Source organism: Atheta coriaria, unplaced genomic scaffold (assembly GCF_025399875.1).
Source record: "Atheta coriaria isolate IRGN ID8LTWV9N9 unplaced genomic scaffold, Caltech_Dcor_3.1 hic_scaffold_3_pilon, whole genome shotgun sequence".
NCBI classification, from domain to species: Eukaryota; Metazoa; Arthropoda; class Insecta; order Coleoptera; family Staphylinidae; genus Dalotia; species Dalotia coriaria.
The window spans coordinates 6,488,209-6,507,310 of NW_027045445.1; the positions used below are offsets into that span (position 1 = coordinate 6,488,209).

Below are 19,102 nucleotides of genomic sequence, written 5' to 3' on the forward strand. Positions count from 1 at the left end.
TTTATCGCCTGGCACACGAACAGTGTATTTAACCCTTTCAACCCCCGCAGAAATAAATAGCAATAATATATTTTTTTAATTTTTTGCAAAAAATTACTAGAGTATTGCTAGTTGTTTGGCAGGAAGCAATTTCAGATGGCGCCACGCTCCAACGCATTTCACGACTATGCGATTTCTCAATACACATTTATACAGTGTGTCCACACTCAAAATATAAAATTTTTAAATTTTTTTAAAATTTTCTTTATATCTCTACAGAAATTCGATTTTTTTTCGATTTTACTAACTACATAACCTATAATTTGCTGGTGCATGTGCACCATTCGTTGTAATATCCATGGCGGTGCATTTTTCTCCGACGGCGGTAATAACGAGTGCAGTTCGGCGTGAAAAGCTCTCCGCCAGCTTACCCCTTACGCTGAGGGTGGAAATAAGATCGGCGAGGCGCCTCCGCCTGATTTACGAGCTGCATTTTTCATTATCGTTGCGCGCACCAATCGAGCGCGACTAATTCACATTACAAATTGAAATATCGTTATAATTATCTCGCGGCGCGTCGAATGTCGGGCGTTTTATTTTATCACCGCTCTCCTCTCGCCGGCACTTCGGCGGCCATTACGTGCCAAGCCGATTGACATAAGATACTATCGCCTAATTGATGTTTGGAGCAATTTTAAGCGTGAATTATTGTAAAACAGCGCCGGTTTTTGAGTGAAATTATATGTAATTTTATTTATTTCGTGATGTGACAAGCGCAAACATGTTTGTTTGAGTTGTTTTGATCGATTTTCTTTTGTATCGTGCCAACATCGAGTAGATTGGCACATTACTCTTCGGTTTAGGGCTATTTATGTAATCGAAACGGATATATACAACAAACAGTGTTATCGAGATGAGTTTTGCTTTTAGAAAATAGCAAACATTCAATATTCGAGGTGAGGCTTCGTCGAGAAACAAAACATAACCAAATATTAGGGTTTTACGCAGATAGGCAACTTTTTAATCCTTTGCAATTTGTACGGATGTTGGGTTGCATACCAACAACAATATTTTAAATGTTTTCATCGATGTCATGTCTTTAAAAAATATTCTTGATAATAATTGTTTGAAATGAAAATATTTTTCGTCGTTACACCGGCGAAATTATAATAATCATATGATGAAAATGAAAAAGCATTAAATTTTAATAAAACTCGCATTTAGCTATGAATTGAAAATGTAATTTAATTCAATTTGGAACTCTGTGTTGCAGGATGAGCGTTTTACGAGCGTCGAAATCTTTCGTCGGCAATTAGGTGAGTCCTTCATATTTCATACTGCCGGCTTTACATTTTTATGCAGTTTAATGCATAATTGAGAGCGAGAACGCCGATGAGAAATCATCAAACATTCATTGCTTTCCTGAGCTGGCCGAAAAGCGAAAAGTTTTAAATAAAACTCAAGTTTAAATGGGAGCTGAATAAGGTATCTAATAACGAGTTAATTAATTAATATCTTCATTGTAGTCATTTCTCATTCGCAGCGGGAACGAAAAAGAAAAGAAAAACGATTTTATTATTTCACAAATTTGAATTGCTAATCAACTCAATTTAACAAAATTTAATATTAATATTAAACATATTTTTAGCTTGTTATATTTTTGCCAGGCCACCTTCTGTCGTGGTGCATGATATCATCGCTTTAGTTTTTACATCATTTGTCAAAATTCTTGCTTTCCAGTAGTTATTTTGAAGCGGGAACATTTTAAAAAGCGACATGTCAATTTTACAGTTTTTTCCAACATATGTACCTTTTTTAAAAGGGCATTCCATCCGAGGAGTTGTACAATCAACAAAACTAGACCATACTTCTCCTTTAACACCCAAAAATTGACAGTAACGCCCACTACGCATTTTGTAAAACTGTTGACATGAATCAGGAGATTCTTTCGAGGCACATTTTTCAATAATCCACACACTCTACAAAAAAAACATAAAAATTTTTACAAAAAAATTAATTTTTAAAATATTTACTTACTTCTAAATCAGAACTAATTGGTCTTTTAACTGTAACATTATAATTAACAATTGCTTCGTCTCCTTTGAGGAAAATCTGCGCTGGTTCATAAACCACTGGACTTTTTAACGTTCCTTCACAGGCTTCCATCTTATCCAACTTCATATAATACCCAGAAGTCTTAAAATTCATTTTTTTTTTAATTTAACCTAAAATTATTTTATTTTAATTTACTTACATCTTTTTTGCCGAATGATAAAGCATAAACACTGATACAATATTGAATGAATAAAATAATGCGTAGATAATTCATTTTATTGGGTTTTTAGCACTTTTTAATGCAACTTCGACGCCGACCGGGATAATTATGCGTCGCGCCGCGCCAAATTTATAAATACACTCGAAATTAATCCGCGCCTAATGAATTATTGATGATAATGATGATAATCATGATTAACTCGATGTGCTGCTGTGGTCCATTGATTATTTCGGTGTAAACTTTTCGTTGCTCTCGCGCGTTTTTGAGATTTTAATTAATTGTGCCCATGTGCTGATTACTTCCGGCATTCATTAGCGCCCGCCGCGCGTGAAAAACTAATCAGCGTTGCGGCAACGCTAATAAAACACAAAACACATAACTTTTAAACTAAATATTTGTGGATTTAAATCGGAAAAATTACAAAATTAGTCTTTTTTTAGTTTTTTTTTAGATTTTTTTTGTGAAAATCAAAGAAAAATTTGTTTTAAATCTTTTCCAAGCACGTATCTGACCCGGTGTCATATTTTTACAACCATATTTTCAGTGTTGGAGCTTGGATTTCGCACGTTTCGAGGGCGCGCGTTAAAAATTTGCACGTTTGACGTTTTAATTCTTAACGCGCGTCGGCGCCCCCATCTGCCGGGCGGCGGATGAATGAGTAACGAGACGGGCTTGTTAAACTTAACCGTTTTATTGCGCCACCGCAAAGAGTTTTATTATCTGTGCTGGGTGGAAATTTTTGAAATTACATTTGCTGACGTTTTAACTACACCTCTGCCACTCCGCGGCGTGCATTTTTTACATTTTCGCCTCAAACAAATCAATAAATTTAATTTAGATCGATAGTAAGATAGTCGAAAGGTGAGGGTGCAAAGGGTTGAATTGATGAGCGCTCCCAATTCGATAATTGTCCGCTGAAAGATATTTTATTGCGTTGCGTGTTTGTCGAAAGGACGAAATCGTGGCCCTTCATAAATACACCTCATGATCCTTGGTCCAGGGTTAGAGAGTCCCGGGTGCTTAGGCCTTTGTCCAGAGAATGGAGTTGAGTGCACGCTGGGGGATGATGATAGCGGGGGCTTGTCCTGCATGTGTCCTCCTATTATCCTGGCCGTCGGTGCATTTTATGTGCGCGCCCCGAATAAACCAAATAACCGGCGAGGGGCACGACGTGCATAAAGAACGCGGATGTCGAGGGGCGTTGGGGGGCAAAGGGGGTGACCCGGCGCGCGGCGGCATATTTGGTCCGATGCCAAATTCCACCCCCGCCTGGGACCCCTAGGAATCGTGCCATCATACCCCATACTGTTGGGTGGGTTGCTCGACAAGAAGTTTAAACATACAGTGTGTTTGGGTTTTTGTGTGGTGACTTTTACTTTCGATTCAAAATGTTGACGTCAATGTGTACTGAGGGGTGGAATCCGCTTAAGGGTTTAGTTGGGCTTTGAGTCGGCATTCCGCGCACACCTAATATTTGATATTCTTTTGAAGGGTGCCTCCGACGACACGCCGCACACGCGCGGCAAACAGACGGGGCGAAATTGATATAAATCGTGACGTGACATGCATGCGCCACCCCCCATAACAACACTAACCCACATCTGTGAACATCACTGACATCGTGACATTGCTTTCGATTAGCGAAAATCACGAGGAATCAATGTCAAGGATTTTGGTTTTTCATCTCCTGCTTGTATTTCAAATATTTTTGGGAGTTTTTCTTTTGTAGGTTATAGGTATATTATTTATTTATAAATTAAAGCATAAATAATGAAAATTGAGTGAATAGTTTAGAAATTATGAGACAAAAATGTCAAAAATGTGTTTTTTGTTTTCGATTACAAAAAAATCACGAAAAATCATTTATTTTTGGCCCTCCTGCGTTCATTTTAAATATTTTTGAGGTTTTTCTTTTGTAGGCTATAGATATATATTTTATCTATAATTTGCTTCAAAAATAATTAAAATCGAATGAATAGTTTTTATATATATAATATATATTATATATATAGGGAGGGTGGGGCAAAGTGGGCCCCAAAAGCGAAAAAAGGGAATTTGTTTACTTTTTTACTCGTTACACTATTTTTACATCCTTGTTCAGTATTCAATATTAATAAGACGTGTCTATCAAAATAAAAAATCAGAATATGGGGCAAAGTGGGCCCCACTCATAAAAATTAGGCTCTTACCTTTGTATCAATTTTTGCTTATATTATTTTCTTTTTTATTTCTTACTTCGAATTTGTTGTGGATAAGTTGTTCTTGCAACTTCATCTTATATATCAAAAATTTTTGGGGCCCACTTTGACCCTCAATTTTTAAGCCTCCTGAATTTCAGGGGCCCACTTTGCCCTAGGGGCCCACTTTGCCCCCTTCCCTATATATATATAGTTTTTTCTACCGATTGGTCAAAATCACTAAAAAAAATTATATTTTTTAATCTCCTGCTTTTATTATAAATATTTTTAAATTTTTTCCTTTTGTATGTTATAAAAATATATTTTATCTATTATTTGCACCATAAATAATTAAAATCGAGTGAATAGTTTGCGAGTTACGAGGTAAAAATGCCAAAAAATCGGTGTGTTTATGCGAAATTAACGCAATTTGTCCGGACGCGAAATACGAGCATTTCCCTCATTGCACGCGCACAATGCACTCGGTGTGCCAAAACATCTTCGGCGAATTATGATGAGAAAGCAAACAAAATGTTTGTTTAGCGCTGGAAAAAAGCAGCAGAGCGTATGGCGCGTGGGTGGAGGCGCCGGGCAGCAGCGCAAAGCGCAAAGAGAGGAAATATTTCCAAGTGGGTCGCATCCTCCTAATCAACTATGTATGAACGTTGTTTACGTGCGCCGAAACGCGCGCATTTTTATACCTTTTGCGATATTTCGATTCGCGCACGTAAATTTCCCTAATGGATTTTTCATGTTTTCATAACTATATCGAATAAATATCGCATCAAAACACAAAACATCAACATTCCTGCATTTCACCTACAGTTTTTCTAATTATACACAAACTAATGTAATGAAGTTGCATCCGTACGCGTCTGTAGTCACAGAAGAAGTAACAATGAAGTAGAATGGCGGGAAGTTTAAAATGGCTGAAAGTATAGTCTATGGAAGTATAGTGTACAGTCTCCATAGTGTAGTCAATTGGATTTGATGTTGACGTAGCTGTCGGTAATACAGTGTGATAATACAGTGTGATGGTACTATAGTACTTAGGTTTGAGCTTCATTGCTGGAATGCTAGATGGCGTTAAAGTAGTCAAATAGCCAGATGCAGAGGTATTATTGGCTAAACAATTTCTTTATTTTATTTCAAAAATAATTTTTTTATTAAATAAAAGTAGCCTATAACCATTCGGAGACCACTAAGAATATGTGTACAAATTTTCATGATGATCGGTTAAGTAGTTTTTGCGTGAAAGTGTAACAAACATCAGGACTTTCGCATTTATAATATTAGTAGGGATTAATTTTTAATTTTGATTGGTTTCGATAGATTTTTAATTATTTCCATCACGTATTAATTTTATTATCGCGTTTAAAGTGTTTTCGACTTGAGAAAAAGCAATTAAAACACAATAGAAGGATTAAAATGGACGTTATTTTCAATTGGTACGTGTGTGGACTTTGTAAGACCTGCGAATTTCTTGTCTACAAGCATTTTTTGTGCGCATCCTTTGTTTTTCACTCACACTCATTACGGGCGTAATGTGGTGGTAGTTTCGGCCGGATGTTATTGTATTTTTAATAGTCGCTCGCTCCTCGCATGATGTTGTTTTGCGTTTTTTGCTGGTGTCCTTTTGAACCAGGACGACAGCCGTATCCTTTTTCCTCGTGTTGTGTGTTCGAACACTTGTCTCGACCGCAACAGTGTTTTGCGAGACAAATGTTTCTCGCTGTGTGTGTGTACGTTGAAGGACTTTCCAGGCGTCTAGTTCTAGTCCTGCAGGACGTCGGTTTTCGATGACGACGCGCTTGAACGCTCCCGAACAAAAACGCGCCCTCGCGCTCATGATATGAAGTCTACACGGATTTTTTGCCCACCTCGATGTTTGTCATAAATTTCGGTCAACACTTTTATACAGTGTGTTTAAAGAAACAAATTTGAACGAAATTAATATATTTTTATGTGTTGGAGTTTTGTTAACACTCGGTGTATTTGTTTAGTGGTATTATTTCAAGTTGAGTCGAGTTTAGTTTCCTCCCGGCCCGAAAACACTCATAAATACAACAAGTTACAATAACATAATGGCCGCCATTGGTCCAAGAAGGGGTGGTCAGTGGTGGTGACATCTGTTACCACTCTGAAGGGCCGTCCGCGACCAAATGCTACACATAATTACAACTTTTTGCGTTGCGTGAACATCTTGTCTTTTCTTCCTCCTTGCATCGTCTGACTGAAGTTTTGTTGTTTTAAATATGGAAGAAATATGCGCGTTGTTCAAAACAAACGTATTTGTCTCCTCAGTGTTATCAGCACATGAAATATTTGCGGAATTCAAAGTTTTCGCGTTTTCGCGAGTTGGGGAGTCGATTGTACATTATGTAAATCAGTCACGTTGCGCGAAATACCTAAATAACCGTCTTTTCAGTCAATTTCGGACATCCCCAGGTTGAGGGCCAACGCCACCACATTGGTAACTTGGTAGTGCTCGCACGTACGAAAGCGAAAAATTGCTACGTTCGGTTTTTTGACTTTTGCCAGGCTGCTCGGGCGAATCCGGCGGGTATTATGTGAGGATCTGATACAAATTTCCGACTTTTTTCCTCCTAAACATCACCAGGGAATCAAATTGAAATTATCTCGTTGCTAAAATATATACACAATATTTTATAGGAAAGACAATATGTGTAAATCACTTGTTGTAAACTTTCGACATAAATTTTTTATTATTCTACGCAAATTTTATCAAATTTTATGAAAATGGTGGGGCGTGCTGTTTAAAATGACTCATCTTGTGATGGTCAGTGCTGTTATAGTAAAAAGTAACGCAGCAATGTTTATAACAACGGCGGCGGTCTTTTGTTCGACCAGAGGACATAAAGAGTGCGCGAAAGAAAAGCAAAGATGGCGCGCTGGTGAATTTTTATGTTTACCGTTATGAGGTTACATTGTGCCGGGCGAAACTGGCCAATAACTTTATACATCGCGCGCACTTATGAGATTATGTCTTTTTCCGCTTAACGGCATTCGAAACGATCGAACGGACGGCGTTTTATCTACCACATCCTGGGCGGGAGTAAAAATTTGTCAGCGGCGACATCTATACGTTGGTATTTTATACACGTGGCGAAATGTGGAATTAAACGTACAAAGCGAATTAATTAATTCGATTTTTAGATGTTGGACTTGAGAGTGTTTTGTTTTTATTTATTTACACTTGTTCACATTGTCGCTGGCGCCGGCGGAAAGTAGGAAACACGCCGGAGGCGGTGCACGTGTGTCGAATGCTCAAATTCAGCCAGGGAAGCAAGAATTGTGCAGCTTGTGTGCTTCATCGACAAATTGCAAAAAGTCGATAAAGTAGAGCTCCTCTCCCGCTTGTGCTTCGTAGAAACGCTTAAATCACAACAACTAAATGTTTGTTTTGTATTCTTTTGATTGCAGAATAGAAAAATGCATAATACGAATGGAAAAGTGCGCACGCTGAGCGCGAAAGACGCGCGTGCCTTGACCGGCGAGTTGAATGGCAATAATATCATCCTGCTGCGCGGCACCAAGTCCTCGGAGAGCGGCCATATACTCCTGAACGCATCCGGGAAGGGCTTGGTTGCCGGTGGTGATGCCAAAATCGGGCAGATTATTTTCCAACAGCAGGGTGATGAGTTGGGTGAAGGGGTGTTTCTGCAATCGGTGAAGCGCTTCGGAGGCGGCACGCCGATACTTTTACTCAGCGGAGGCGGCGATAATGGCAATGGGCATATTTTGATTCAGACTACCACTACAACAACAGCTACTACTGCGCCTAGTAGTACCAATACAGCTTCTGAAGGTGCTGGTGGAGGCGCCGGTGGAGGAGGAAAGGAGAATATCCTCGTGCAGGCCTTGGAAGGACTTCAGGATAAGGAGGGGAAATGTGCGTCGACGCCGCTCGGATCAGGTTAGTGGTGATGTTTTTTCACACGCGAAAAGTTTTCGTATTTTTCGTCTACAAGCGTAAATTAGACAGTACACGAAGATGATATAAAGATAGTCGGTTTATTTGGCTAGTGACAAGTCGTACCAGTCGCGTCAAAGGCACAAAAACATAAATATAATAAATATATCTAAAATTAAATATCGTCGGGAAACAAAACATAACCTAATATTAGGGTTTTACGTGGATAGGCAACTGCTGTAGCAATATGTAGGGATGTTGGGTTGCATACTTACAATAATATTTCAAATGTCATGTCTTTAAAACATCTTCTACGTCAAAATTTCTAGAAATTAAAATATTTTTGTCGTTACACAAAGTTTTACATATTTCGTTATTATACAGGGTGTTTCTTTAAATTTGATAAAACGTATTGTGTATAAATCTAAGCCGATTTAAATATTTAATTTTATTTTATTCGCTGCGTCCAATTAAACTAATTCCGCGCGGATTACATTTCAACATTTACTTGAGCGCAGGATGCGAGCCGGCGGAACTAATTCCGAAAAGTTTCGAGCTCACTAAAATACTAAAACCAATAGTAATAAATGGGGCCGAAACAACAAAAGCTGCGTGGCTGTTTGTGAGCTTCTGCGGTGGCGTGAGGCTTTGTGCTTTGTGCGGAGGGTGGCACCGAATAATATAATTACGAATTACAAGGGCAATAAGTAATTAAACTTTTCGCTCGGCGATGCAACTTGTTAGTTGTAATCACGATCGAGAATCGACGAGATTATTTCCTTGCTTGAAACTAAAATTGCAACATTTTTCGCAAAAGATTCAATTTGATAACGCATTGCAGGTGTCTTTAAACTCTATAAAATAAAATTGTCTGGCAGAGTATAATAATTTCGGTAGATTTGTTTGTCTATCCGGATTTATGCATAGCCATCGCTGCCAATTGAAGGATTTTCGGCTTTGGAGCGGATCCTTTATGGCAGTGGCATCTTTCATGCACATGCACCTTTCAAGTAATAAAATTGGATATTTGAGATATTTTTTAATCGTTTTTGATGTGCATTTTATTCGCCACTTTAGTGGCAACGTCTAAGTGCTTTAATAAACATTTTTCGGTTAGTGCAATGTACGAAACATATTGTTTCGCTGCCGGCGTGGCAATATATCAAAAAGTTTGCGAGGAAAACTTATTCGATTTATTCGGTCAGCCGAAACCACGCGGAGACGTTTGTTTTATCGTCTCTTTGAGAAATAAACTCACAAAGTATATAATTTATGTTTAAAATACAAAAAAAAAATTAAATATTTTCAAGTGTAACTAATGACGTGTTTACATTTCATTATAACTCACGATTTTCTAATCGTTTTTATGTCGTATGGCGGCCGTATGTTGTTGATTAATCCATTGTTTGTGTTATGTTATTATCGCGGCTTTAATTTTTACCCTGTTATCGGCAAGAAAGTGCACTTTTTTTCACTTCAAGTGGAAGTAAATTGCGATAAAACGAATAAAACAAGCACATAATTATGACCAACTTCAAAAGAGAAAAAAACAGAAAAAAGAAGAATAAAATTCAAACTGAGTGTTAAATTCAACAATTCAATATATTTTTGTCTATTTTTTACATTTAGTAAGATATTACACGATTATTTTTATTTATCACTCGATATTCGCGCGATAATTATATTTTTTTCGCGCAGCGCCCGGCGCCTCCACTATCGAGATAAATATACATTTGCGCTGAAAAACTACGCGAGTGCGGAAAAAAATGTTAAACGTAGCAGGAGTGGAAAATTACACGTGCAGTTTTAATCGGTTGTTTATGTCACGTCGCCGGTTCGAAAACAACGCGTTTATTCACTATTCCGACGACAATTAACCAATAAACATACAATGTGTTAAATTTTTTTCGCTAAAAGTTTAATATTTTATCTTTTCAATATAATTTTGCTTACGTATTACACTGATTGAACTTACAAGTCGTATGTACTCTTAGTTAAACTTGAAGGAGAAATCTACGCTTTGAATTTTTAATTGACGAATGCAAAAAAGAAAAAAAAGCGCAGCGAGTTGAATTGAATTTAACCCACCATTAAAACCGCTTTATGCAGGCCGCGAAATGTAATTATATCTTCATTAAGAAACACGACCTTTGATTGCGCAAAACATGCGTTTTTTTTTCTCTTTCAAATCTTAAAAAAACATTTTTTAGTTTTTAAACGTCTGCCGTGGAATTTTTCGCAAAGTTTTGGTGGCAGTCGCGGTGTCATCCTCAGATATATTTAGTACCCGTCGGCGTGCGGTCACGCGATCCCCAAAACACAACCGGCATAATAAAATAATAAAATAGTTACGGGTAATTAATTAAAAGCGAATCCAACTTTGACTCGGCAACTCGCTGTTAATTCGTTGTCAGTTGTCGTTCTAAATTAACCGCGAACTTTGCAAAAAATGCAATTTTTATCGTGTATATCTTGTCTTTACCTTGTTTAAGTTATGTACACACGGCACGAACGAAATACGTACTTCCGGTTCGGGTCATATTTATATTTCTACAGCGAAATTTATCACTCCCGACTGGACATGACGTAATAACACATAATAATACCAATTTTTGTTGTGCCGAGGTTTGGAAATTTTGTTGTCTTAAATGAATAATCTCACTTTAATACCTTCCGCTTGCGCAAAGAGTTGCATACATTTCAGGGGCCTGCATGTCGGAAGACGAAAAGACGAACGTGACGTTAATTGAAAAATTTGTGTTTGCATTACACGCCGTACAGAATCGGATTTAAAGTAAATGTGGAATTTGACGTTTTAAATAATTACGTCGCGAGCATAACTAAGATGTTATTATGCGAATAATTAACAGCGTAAATTAATTATCAAGAAACACGGCGAGATTCGGGCGATAAGTGAGTTCTTTTGAGGTTTTTCCCAGTTTAACTACGCCTATTGTGATAAGCCGCACAATAAAAGTGAATTATTCGTGATAATTAAATATGCTTTGTGCGGAATTAATTTGTAATTAATTTTTTTAACCTAAAAACGTAATTTTGAAGGTTCTAATGTGAGGTTATGTGTAGTTTTTAGTTGCAGTGGTATTATTATAACTTGCTCGAAAGTAATTTCACACGTTTGCCACGTTGGAAAGTTGGCAATTTCACGCGAGCGCATTTTCCGCTTTTCCGCCTTCTCGCGCAGGTAGATACACAACTTGTCTCTTTCGGCTTAACAAGAAAACTTTGCCTAAACAAACCAACTGATATTAATTTAATTCAATTCAATAAAATATCGTCTCAATCGTCGGGATTTAATAAGTGGACTTTGACTTTTGTTATTATTGCCATATCGAGATTGCGGCGCTCGATGGAAACTTTTATTTCGCGCAGCGAGAATAAAACTCAACTTGTTAGTGTTTTTGGTCAATTTGCTGTGACGTTCAATCAATTTTACGCTCTTGTTGATGGTATTAATTTATTCACCGGCCATCTTTGTTTCGCATGACTGTTTTAAGCTCTGTTGGTAGTTGAAAGTGGTGGGGGGAACAAACAGTCGTAAAGATTGGCGATGGACAGGGTCGAGATTTTGATTTTTATTGGCGTGTTTTATTTGCGCTTTATTCGCGTTTACGATCGCGTCTGGAGTGCATAAACGATGCGTAAATACGTAATGAGGGCGCATATTTTATTTGCAGCGCTGGTTTGGATTTGTTTCATAAGTGCCTCACACATATTTGGTCGTTAAAACAATGTGGGGTGTTCATGTGAGGTTATGTAAGGTGTAAAAATTAATTTTGGGCAAAATTTCTCCCAAAAAATGTAAAAAAATCACATTTTAACCTAAGTAGTACCAAAATTTCCCACTAGATGTCGTGACTTTCAACAAAAATGTCCTATTATTTTTTTTGTAAAATTTTTTTAAAAAATTTCAATTTTTTGCTCTAAAACAAAAAAAACTTATTCTGAAGTAAATATTTCTCAAGAATGCTATTAGATATCCCTATTTCTACTGAATCCTGACGTCTTTTGTCTGTATTCACTCCGTTGTCATTTTATTATTATTTAAAACATGTCGTGCTCGCGTGTGCCGTGTTTGGCGATAATCTTGGCAAGTGTGTGACGCGCAGCGTATCGATTTCGACGTGTGCAAGTGCAATAAATGCGAACTGCAACAAATTCCACCTTTGCCACCACCGCCACCGCCGCCATTCCCGCTGGAATTATTATAGACGTTAATGGCCGCGCTGTTATTCTTCGCCGACGACTCAAGGCTTCCGACCATTACCGATAGGTTATATGAATAATCGTAAATTTCACATCACCCAACTTAACCTAATTTAACATTGTGTAACATAACATAACCTAATCTCACGAGTTATAGGTTGAAGGTAAAATGAGCTAAATTTCGTTGTTAGTTGTTTACGACTTCGATTTATTAGGAATTTATAATTTTTTTGTTGCAGAAAATTTGAAACCCGTTTGCGCATGCGTCAAGTTAAATTTTTTAGAAAAAAAGTAGCCTATGTTATTTTCCAAGGTCCAAAGTATCTGTCTACCAAAATTTATCAAAATATATTGAGTGGTTTACCCGTAGTCGTGACACAAACAAACATTCACATTTCTAATATTAGTTAAGATACTATTTCGATGCATTGAATATATTTCAGCGAAGTTCGAAGTTGAGTTGCGACTGCAAAACTGACTTGGGAAATGGGAAAATTTCATTTCCTTTTAAATAAATCCAGATTGATTGGCCCAATTCGAATCCTCGCACACAACCACGCACAAGACGAGTTGATTTCCAGTCCACACACAGTGTGTCCACATAGGATTTCACGCAAAGGTGTGATAATTATGCGCGAGGTGAAGTTTACGCGCGTTTAACTCCTCCGCACTATTATTAAAAATTTAAACGTTTACAGCGTTGTTTATGCGTGTGTGTATGCTGTGTGTTTTTGGCTCGGCTGGTGGATGTTGTTGTTGTTTATGAAGTTGCGCGCGGCGCGAATTAAGCCAATTGGTGCGAACGTTTATGCGGACGCAATTAAAATAATTTACGTTTGGAGGGCGGTTGGGCGATGGCGCGCGCATTATGAATAGTTAATGTCTTCATATTGCCGCCGGCGGAGTCTATTTTAAGTTATTAGACGTTATTTGTTGCTCATTTGCCAGGTTTGCGCGCCAGCGCCAAATTTGCAACAATTCCAGTGATCCTCAAACAGTTAAACATTATTTTTATTATGTTTAATCATTTTATTGAATTATTTTTATGGTTTTTGAAGAAAATTTAATTTTTTAATTTTTGAAACATTTTGAGAGTCACTGCAAAATTTTACACGAATAAAGTTGGGCGTAGTTGTTGCAATTGTGGCCGGAGTTAATAGTGGAAGGAAATTATGCGCTTGGAGGATAATTAAACATCTGCAATATTGCTTTGGGGAGGAAAAATATTTAATGCACTGCACGTTCACCTCATTCACCCTCGGATTGTGATTGGAAAGTTGGAAATATTTAAATCTCTTAAATTGTTAATTGATTCTAAGTGGATTAAACTCCAACGAATAAAACTATTGGAGAAAATCAGCGCTAGTTTGCATACAGTGTGTCTGTTTTATTATTTTATTGTTTTCTGCGATGCGCGCGCAATTGTCGTTCTGGTGGTGGAGGCGCGCTTCCTCTTTGCTCGCGCGTTCCGGGCCCTCGCAGCCGCCAGTCGTCGGCGCGCCACCGGGTGGAACGCGCGCGCCGTCTGCCACCCTCGAGCGCACGTGCGAACCCAACGCACATTTTACGCGTTCGTTTAAATCTAGTCCTGTTTGATGTGATTTTGTTACCATTTCTAAGCAATCAAATCAAGAATCGAAAATTATTTTCCTGCACTGAGAGTATTTTTTGACGGAAACATTTTTTAAACACACACACAAAGTGAATGTTTAACGTATAAGAATGGCCGGGTATCGACATCAGCACGGGGGCGGGCACCACCAGGTGCTGTACCATGGCGCTGTGCTGGGGTATCAGGGTAATGGTGGAGGCGCCGGGCGACCGCACGTGCCGCCGCATCATCACCACCCACAGCAGCCACACCATCATCATATGCATCCGCAGATGCAGCACGTGTCGAATATTCCACTCAATGCTAGTAAGATTTAAACTATTTTATTTTATGCTGGTTTGTTTGTGGAAATTCATTAGTGTTGGTAATTTGTTTTTTTTTGTGTGCTCGCAAAAATTTAATGAAGCAAATAATGAGTTTCTATGTTCGCTTGGTTCGGTCTACGCAGAGACAATTAACCGCGTCGGCCACAAATTTGCGGGGCCTAAGTTGCTTTTATTTCCGTCGAGAAAAATTCCTCGCGAATAAAAACAGCGCTACAAAGAGGAACCAACTAGTGCGGTGGTGAAATATGTGCAGAATGTTGACATTTTCGAAATGTATGTCGGCGGCGGTTATTGTCGCTCTTTAAATACCAAACTTTGTGCGCACCTTGAATTTCTGTGGGCTAATTAATCGCGAGTTGATTAGAAATTGAATTTTTGACCTTTTACAACCGCTAAATTTTCTATTATTGAAAATCTAAAGTTTATCTATTAGAAAATACATAAAATTTTATTTTCTTTAATTTTTTTCTGAGTTTATAAACGAATAAATACGAATAAAGAAATGCTTTTTAACGACTTGGATTATGAGTTGTTAATGGAAGCGTGCGAGATGTGTTTATGGAAATTTCGGGTCTGGAGGGCGAAAAATTAATTACACATCGAAAAGGTGTTAGTTGCTCGTGAGCGTACCGAAAATAATAACGGTGATTAACAGCTTTGACTTGACTAATTAGTTTCTGGCGTTTCTTTTCCTCAAATGTTTTTCGTATTTCTCCTCTGCGAAAAAAGAACTTCAAATTGAATTTCAATTTTTTTCCATCCACAACCCTCAAGATTAATATCCCTTCTCGTTATTTATCCGTTTGTTGCGACGTCTTTCCAGCGACGAATTAATTCAAAGAGCAATTTATTTATTTTTTCGCGCTCGACGGACGAGAAAAACGCGATGAATAACTCAAGCGCAACCCGCTGGACAAATTTAAAGCGTAAAAAAGCAATTAAATTAAACGCCGAATTGAGGGGGTGAAGAAAGCCTCGAAGTCTTTGAGTCTTTGAAAAAAGACGAATTAATAAAGATGAAGGCTGAAAGCTTTCTTTCCTCAACAGCAGTTGAGTTATCGCTTTGGCATCGTTTTTGTTTTCTCTGTGTGTGCGCGAAAATTTTTGTTTTCGATCTCATTTTGTATGATTATCAAAGTTTTCGGCACAATTTTGAGCAAATAAGGCAAACCGGAAATTAAAGCAAGTCAAGCCCTGTGTGGAAATATGTAATCTTCGACGATTTTTGCTTGATGTCGGATAAATTTCGAATATCTGGGCGTGTTACGTCGTAATTCGAAAAGTTTTAATGTCACAGGATGTTACTGACGATTTTCGAGCGTGAAACGTGAAAAACTTGACTTTTACGCAGCCATCACCAAATTTTTGAGCTAATATCATGTCACAAAAGTTTTTCAGCCTTCAACTGGGAATAGGGTAATATTTGTCATGCAATTAAATGAGATGCACATCCGTGATAACTGAAATCCATAGTCAAATGTCATCAAACGCCGTTATTTGTCATTCGGATGGCGTGTATCGTCATTGTTTCCCGCACGATTATTCATCTTCCATTTGCCGCCCCCCGAATGACACCACGAACGATTGAACTGACGATAATGCGCGCATAATTCACGCGCGGAATCATCGCCATCGACTTGTTTGTTTATCTTTGAATAAATGAAACGAAAAACAATTGCGGCTATAAATATCGGCGCACGGCTAATAGTCTAAAAATATTTTAAGAGCGCGTGTAAACGCGTGCGTTTCGGCCTGCCGCCTCCACGGCTGTAAATCACGCCGCGCCGCTTTTATATTCAAATTCCACCGCCGCCCCCATGACCTACACACACCGTTTATTATTATTATTATTACGTATTTTCGTTTTTTTTGTTTCCGAATCACATCGGAAATGATTATTGTTATTAATAATAAACAGCACATTGTGAATTGAAATAAAACATTTGTTATGTAGGCAACCAACAATGCAATATGTGTATGTGGGTAGATGGCGTTAGCGCTAATTGATTGGCGTCCATCGGTCTAATCGACGCGCGGTGGTTGTGAATTGCGCTCACGCCTCGCCACGCCGCCACCGGGGGCCGAAATCCCTGCGCAATCAGTCAGACCGTCGACTGATTAGTATTCGACAGCGGGGCGCGTCGCTCGCTTCTTAATTGTTTCGTGGATTTCGTGCAATTATTTACTGTATTTACACGTGATTTACTCGAATTAACCTCAAACCCCCTCAGGTGTAAACAGCGAGTGGTTAATTAATTGCGCCGAAAGTCATTTGGCGAAAAATGCGAAAACTATTTGTTTTGGTGCTGCTCACTGACGCCATCTACTGTCTCCTACGCTGGTCTCCGCGATAAATTATTGTCAATGGCGTGGGATTTGCTGTTTTTCCGCTGGAGGTCATAAAATTTATTGACAAATGGATCGGCGTAGGTGAAATATACGTTCGTCCAAGGTGGATTACCGCTGGTTCTGGTTTTTTACGCTTTTCACTTCTAAGAATTTAAAACCGGACCTCAGCTCTAATCCTTAATCTGACGCGTGTTATAAATCACACGAGATGACCAAAACCTGCTGTCATCTTAAATATCCCTCTTAGATAAAAACATACAGTGTGTTTTTATGATTTTTATTCATCATGTGAGGTTATGTTTTGTGTTTATGTGAACATATGGTATATTTTGTTTTCTCGCTTGGTCGTTTGTTCTCGTTTCTCGTGGAGCGTGGCGGCGGCGCAAGTTATTTAGGTTTCTATTTCGGCTGTGCGGGCTTGGGGGCCATTGTCGTCGGGTTCGGGTTCAGGGGGCGATTGTTCGACGCGCGTTTATTTGTCCGAAATTACAAAGCGTGCAGCGTTGTAAAACACAATCGGCCATAATTCGCCTGCTTTTCTCATCCGCTTAAGAGGTACTACCATTTCCACCTCCCTTCTTAAAATTAGCAACATTAGTTTAAATCACATTCGTTTATTTTCGCATCGTGCGTCACTGGAATTATTTTTATTTTTATTTAGATTTACGCGCGCGGAACTAATTAGTTATTAAGATATCAGTAGGGTTTTGCATTCTTCAAAGTGTAGCGAATAAATAAATAAAAAATAAGGGCGCGATCGCGTGCGAACGCGATAAACAATTTCATGCGTTTTTTTTCTTCTACATAAAATATTAAATGTTTTCCACTGCAAGGAGACACACTGTATGTGTGTGTGTGTGTATAAGGGGGAAAATGTGTAAAGTTTTAGCTAAGAAGATTTTCCACGACAAAAGTTGCTTCGGCGTGCTCGCATTCCGCTTTTAATTAGATGTATTATTTAACATGTTGCCATATTTACTCTGCTTTCCGCCGCGGCCTGACACAGTGGAGGGCGGAATTTTAAGTCGGCGTATCTTTGCCGTTCGCATTTCGCATTTAATCTTTGCTCATCGGGAGCATAAAGAGAGGCGAACGAGAGCTTTTACTTTTATATGTTTAGTCTGCGCGGCAACCCTTTTCGCTTACATATTTTATTACGTGTATTTGCATAAATTATTTAGATATATATGAAGCTTTATATCTTTGAATTTAATACTTTTTTATCATTTCGAAGGGGAATTTCAATGGGAAAAACTATTTTTTCATGGGAAAAGTGAAATATTACACATTTTTACGATTTTTTCAGTTTCGGGAAATTTTTATGAGGGAAATTTAATTGTCAAAACGTTGTTTTTGGTATTTTTTATTAGAAAAAATCACAATAATTGATTTTTGTTATTTTTACGCAATTTACGAGTTTTTGGGAATTAATTTTTGGAAAATTTGAATGTCAAACACTGTTTTTTCCATTATTTTGCCCGAAAAACCCAAAAAAATCTATTTTCCATGATAAGGATTAATTTGAGTGTCAAAATGTAGTTTTTGCATTTTTGTGAATTTCCCCCGTAATTTAAAATGAATATCCTTCATGTTTGGCATCACGTAACATACTTATTACATTATTGCGTTGCGGTTTTCGGCTTCGCAGAGGGTTGTGAAATGTTTGTTTGATTCGATGCGTGTTCCGCTGCTTCATAAATACTCGAGAAACCCTTTTTTCGGTCGCGCCTTGCCAAAAATAGCGGCGCATCGAAAGCACATCAAAACGATGTCGCGAGACGTCTCGCAATCGAAATGGACCAGATGCGGACGACGGAGATATAACGCGACACTTTAATAATTCACGCCGGCCGAACCGTAAAACCAGATGAGCCACTGCCACCCACACACTCGCACGCATACCACCACCCTTGCGTTCAAAAAAGGAAATAAGTTTGTCTCGTAAAAAAATAACTCAATTTTCAGCGGGAGGAATATCTTATATATAACGGGTAATTATTAGGTTGTTTTAACTTTACGACGACTTTGTGGGGTAATTATTTTAATAACTTTAACGTTTTCACCCCATTCGATATTCTTCTTCGTTACCTGCGGCGGTGTGGCGGCATGTGTGGGTGCGGAGGAACAAATTCACATCTTGACTCTCCTTCAGACATTTATCTACATTATTCGCGACTTCCTTGCAACATTGGAAGTGTCTTGTATGCTCGGAAGTTTGTCGGTTGC

The 19,102-nt window shown here is 38.3% G+C and overlaps 1 protein-coding gene across 1 annotated transcript in view; it reads left to right on the top strand.

The window, feature by feature from the left end:
- Positions 1-19,102, top strand: part of Camta (Calmodulin-binding transcription activator) — a 48,792-nt gene that overhangs the window by 6,632 nt on the left and 23,058 nt on the right. Inside the window, 1 exon segment of the mRNA XM_065317409.1 lies at positions 7,876-8,368. Coding sequence (XP_065173481.1) covers positions 7,885-8,368 — 484 coding nt within the window. The 5' untranslated portion in view covers positions 7,876-7,884.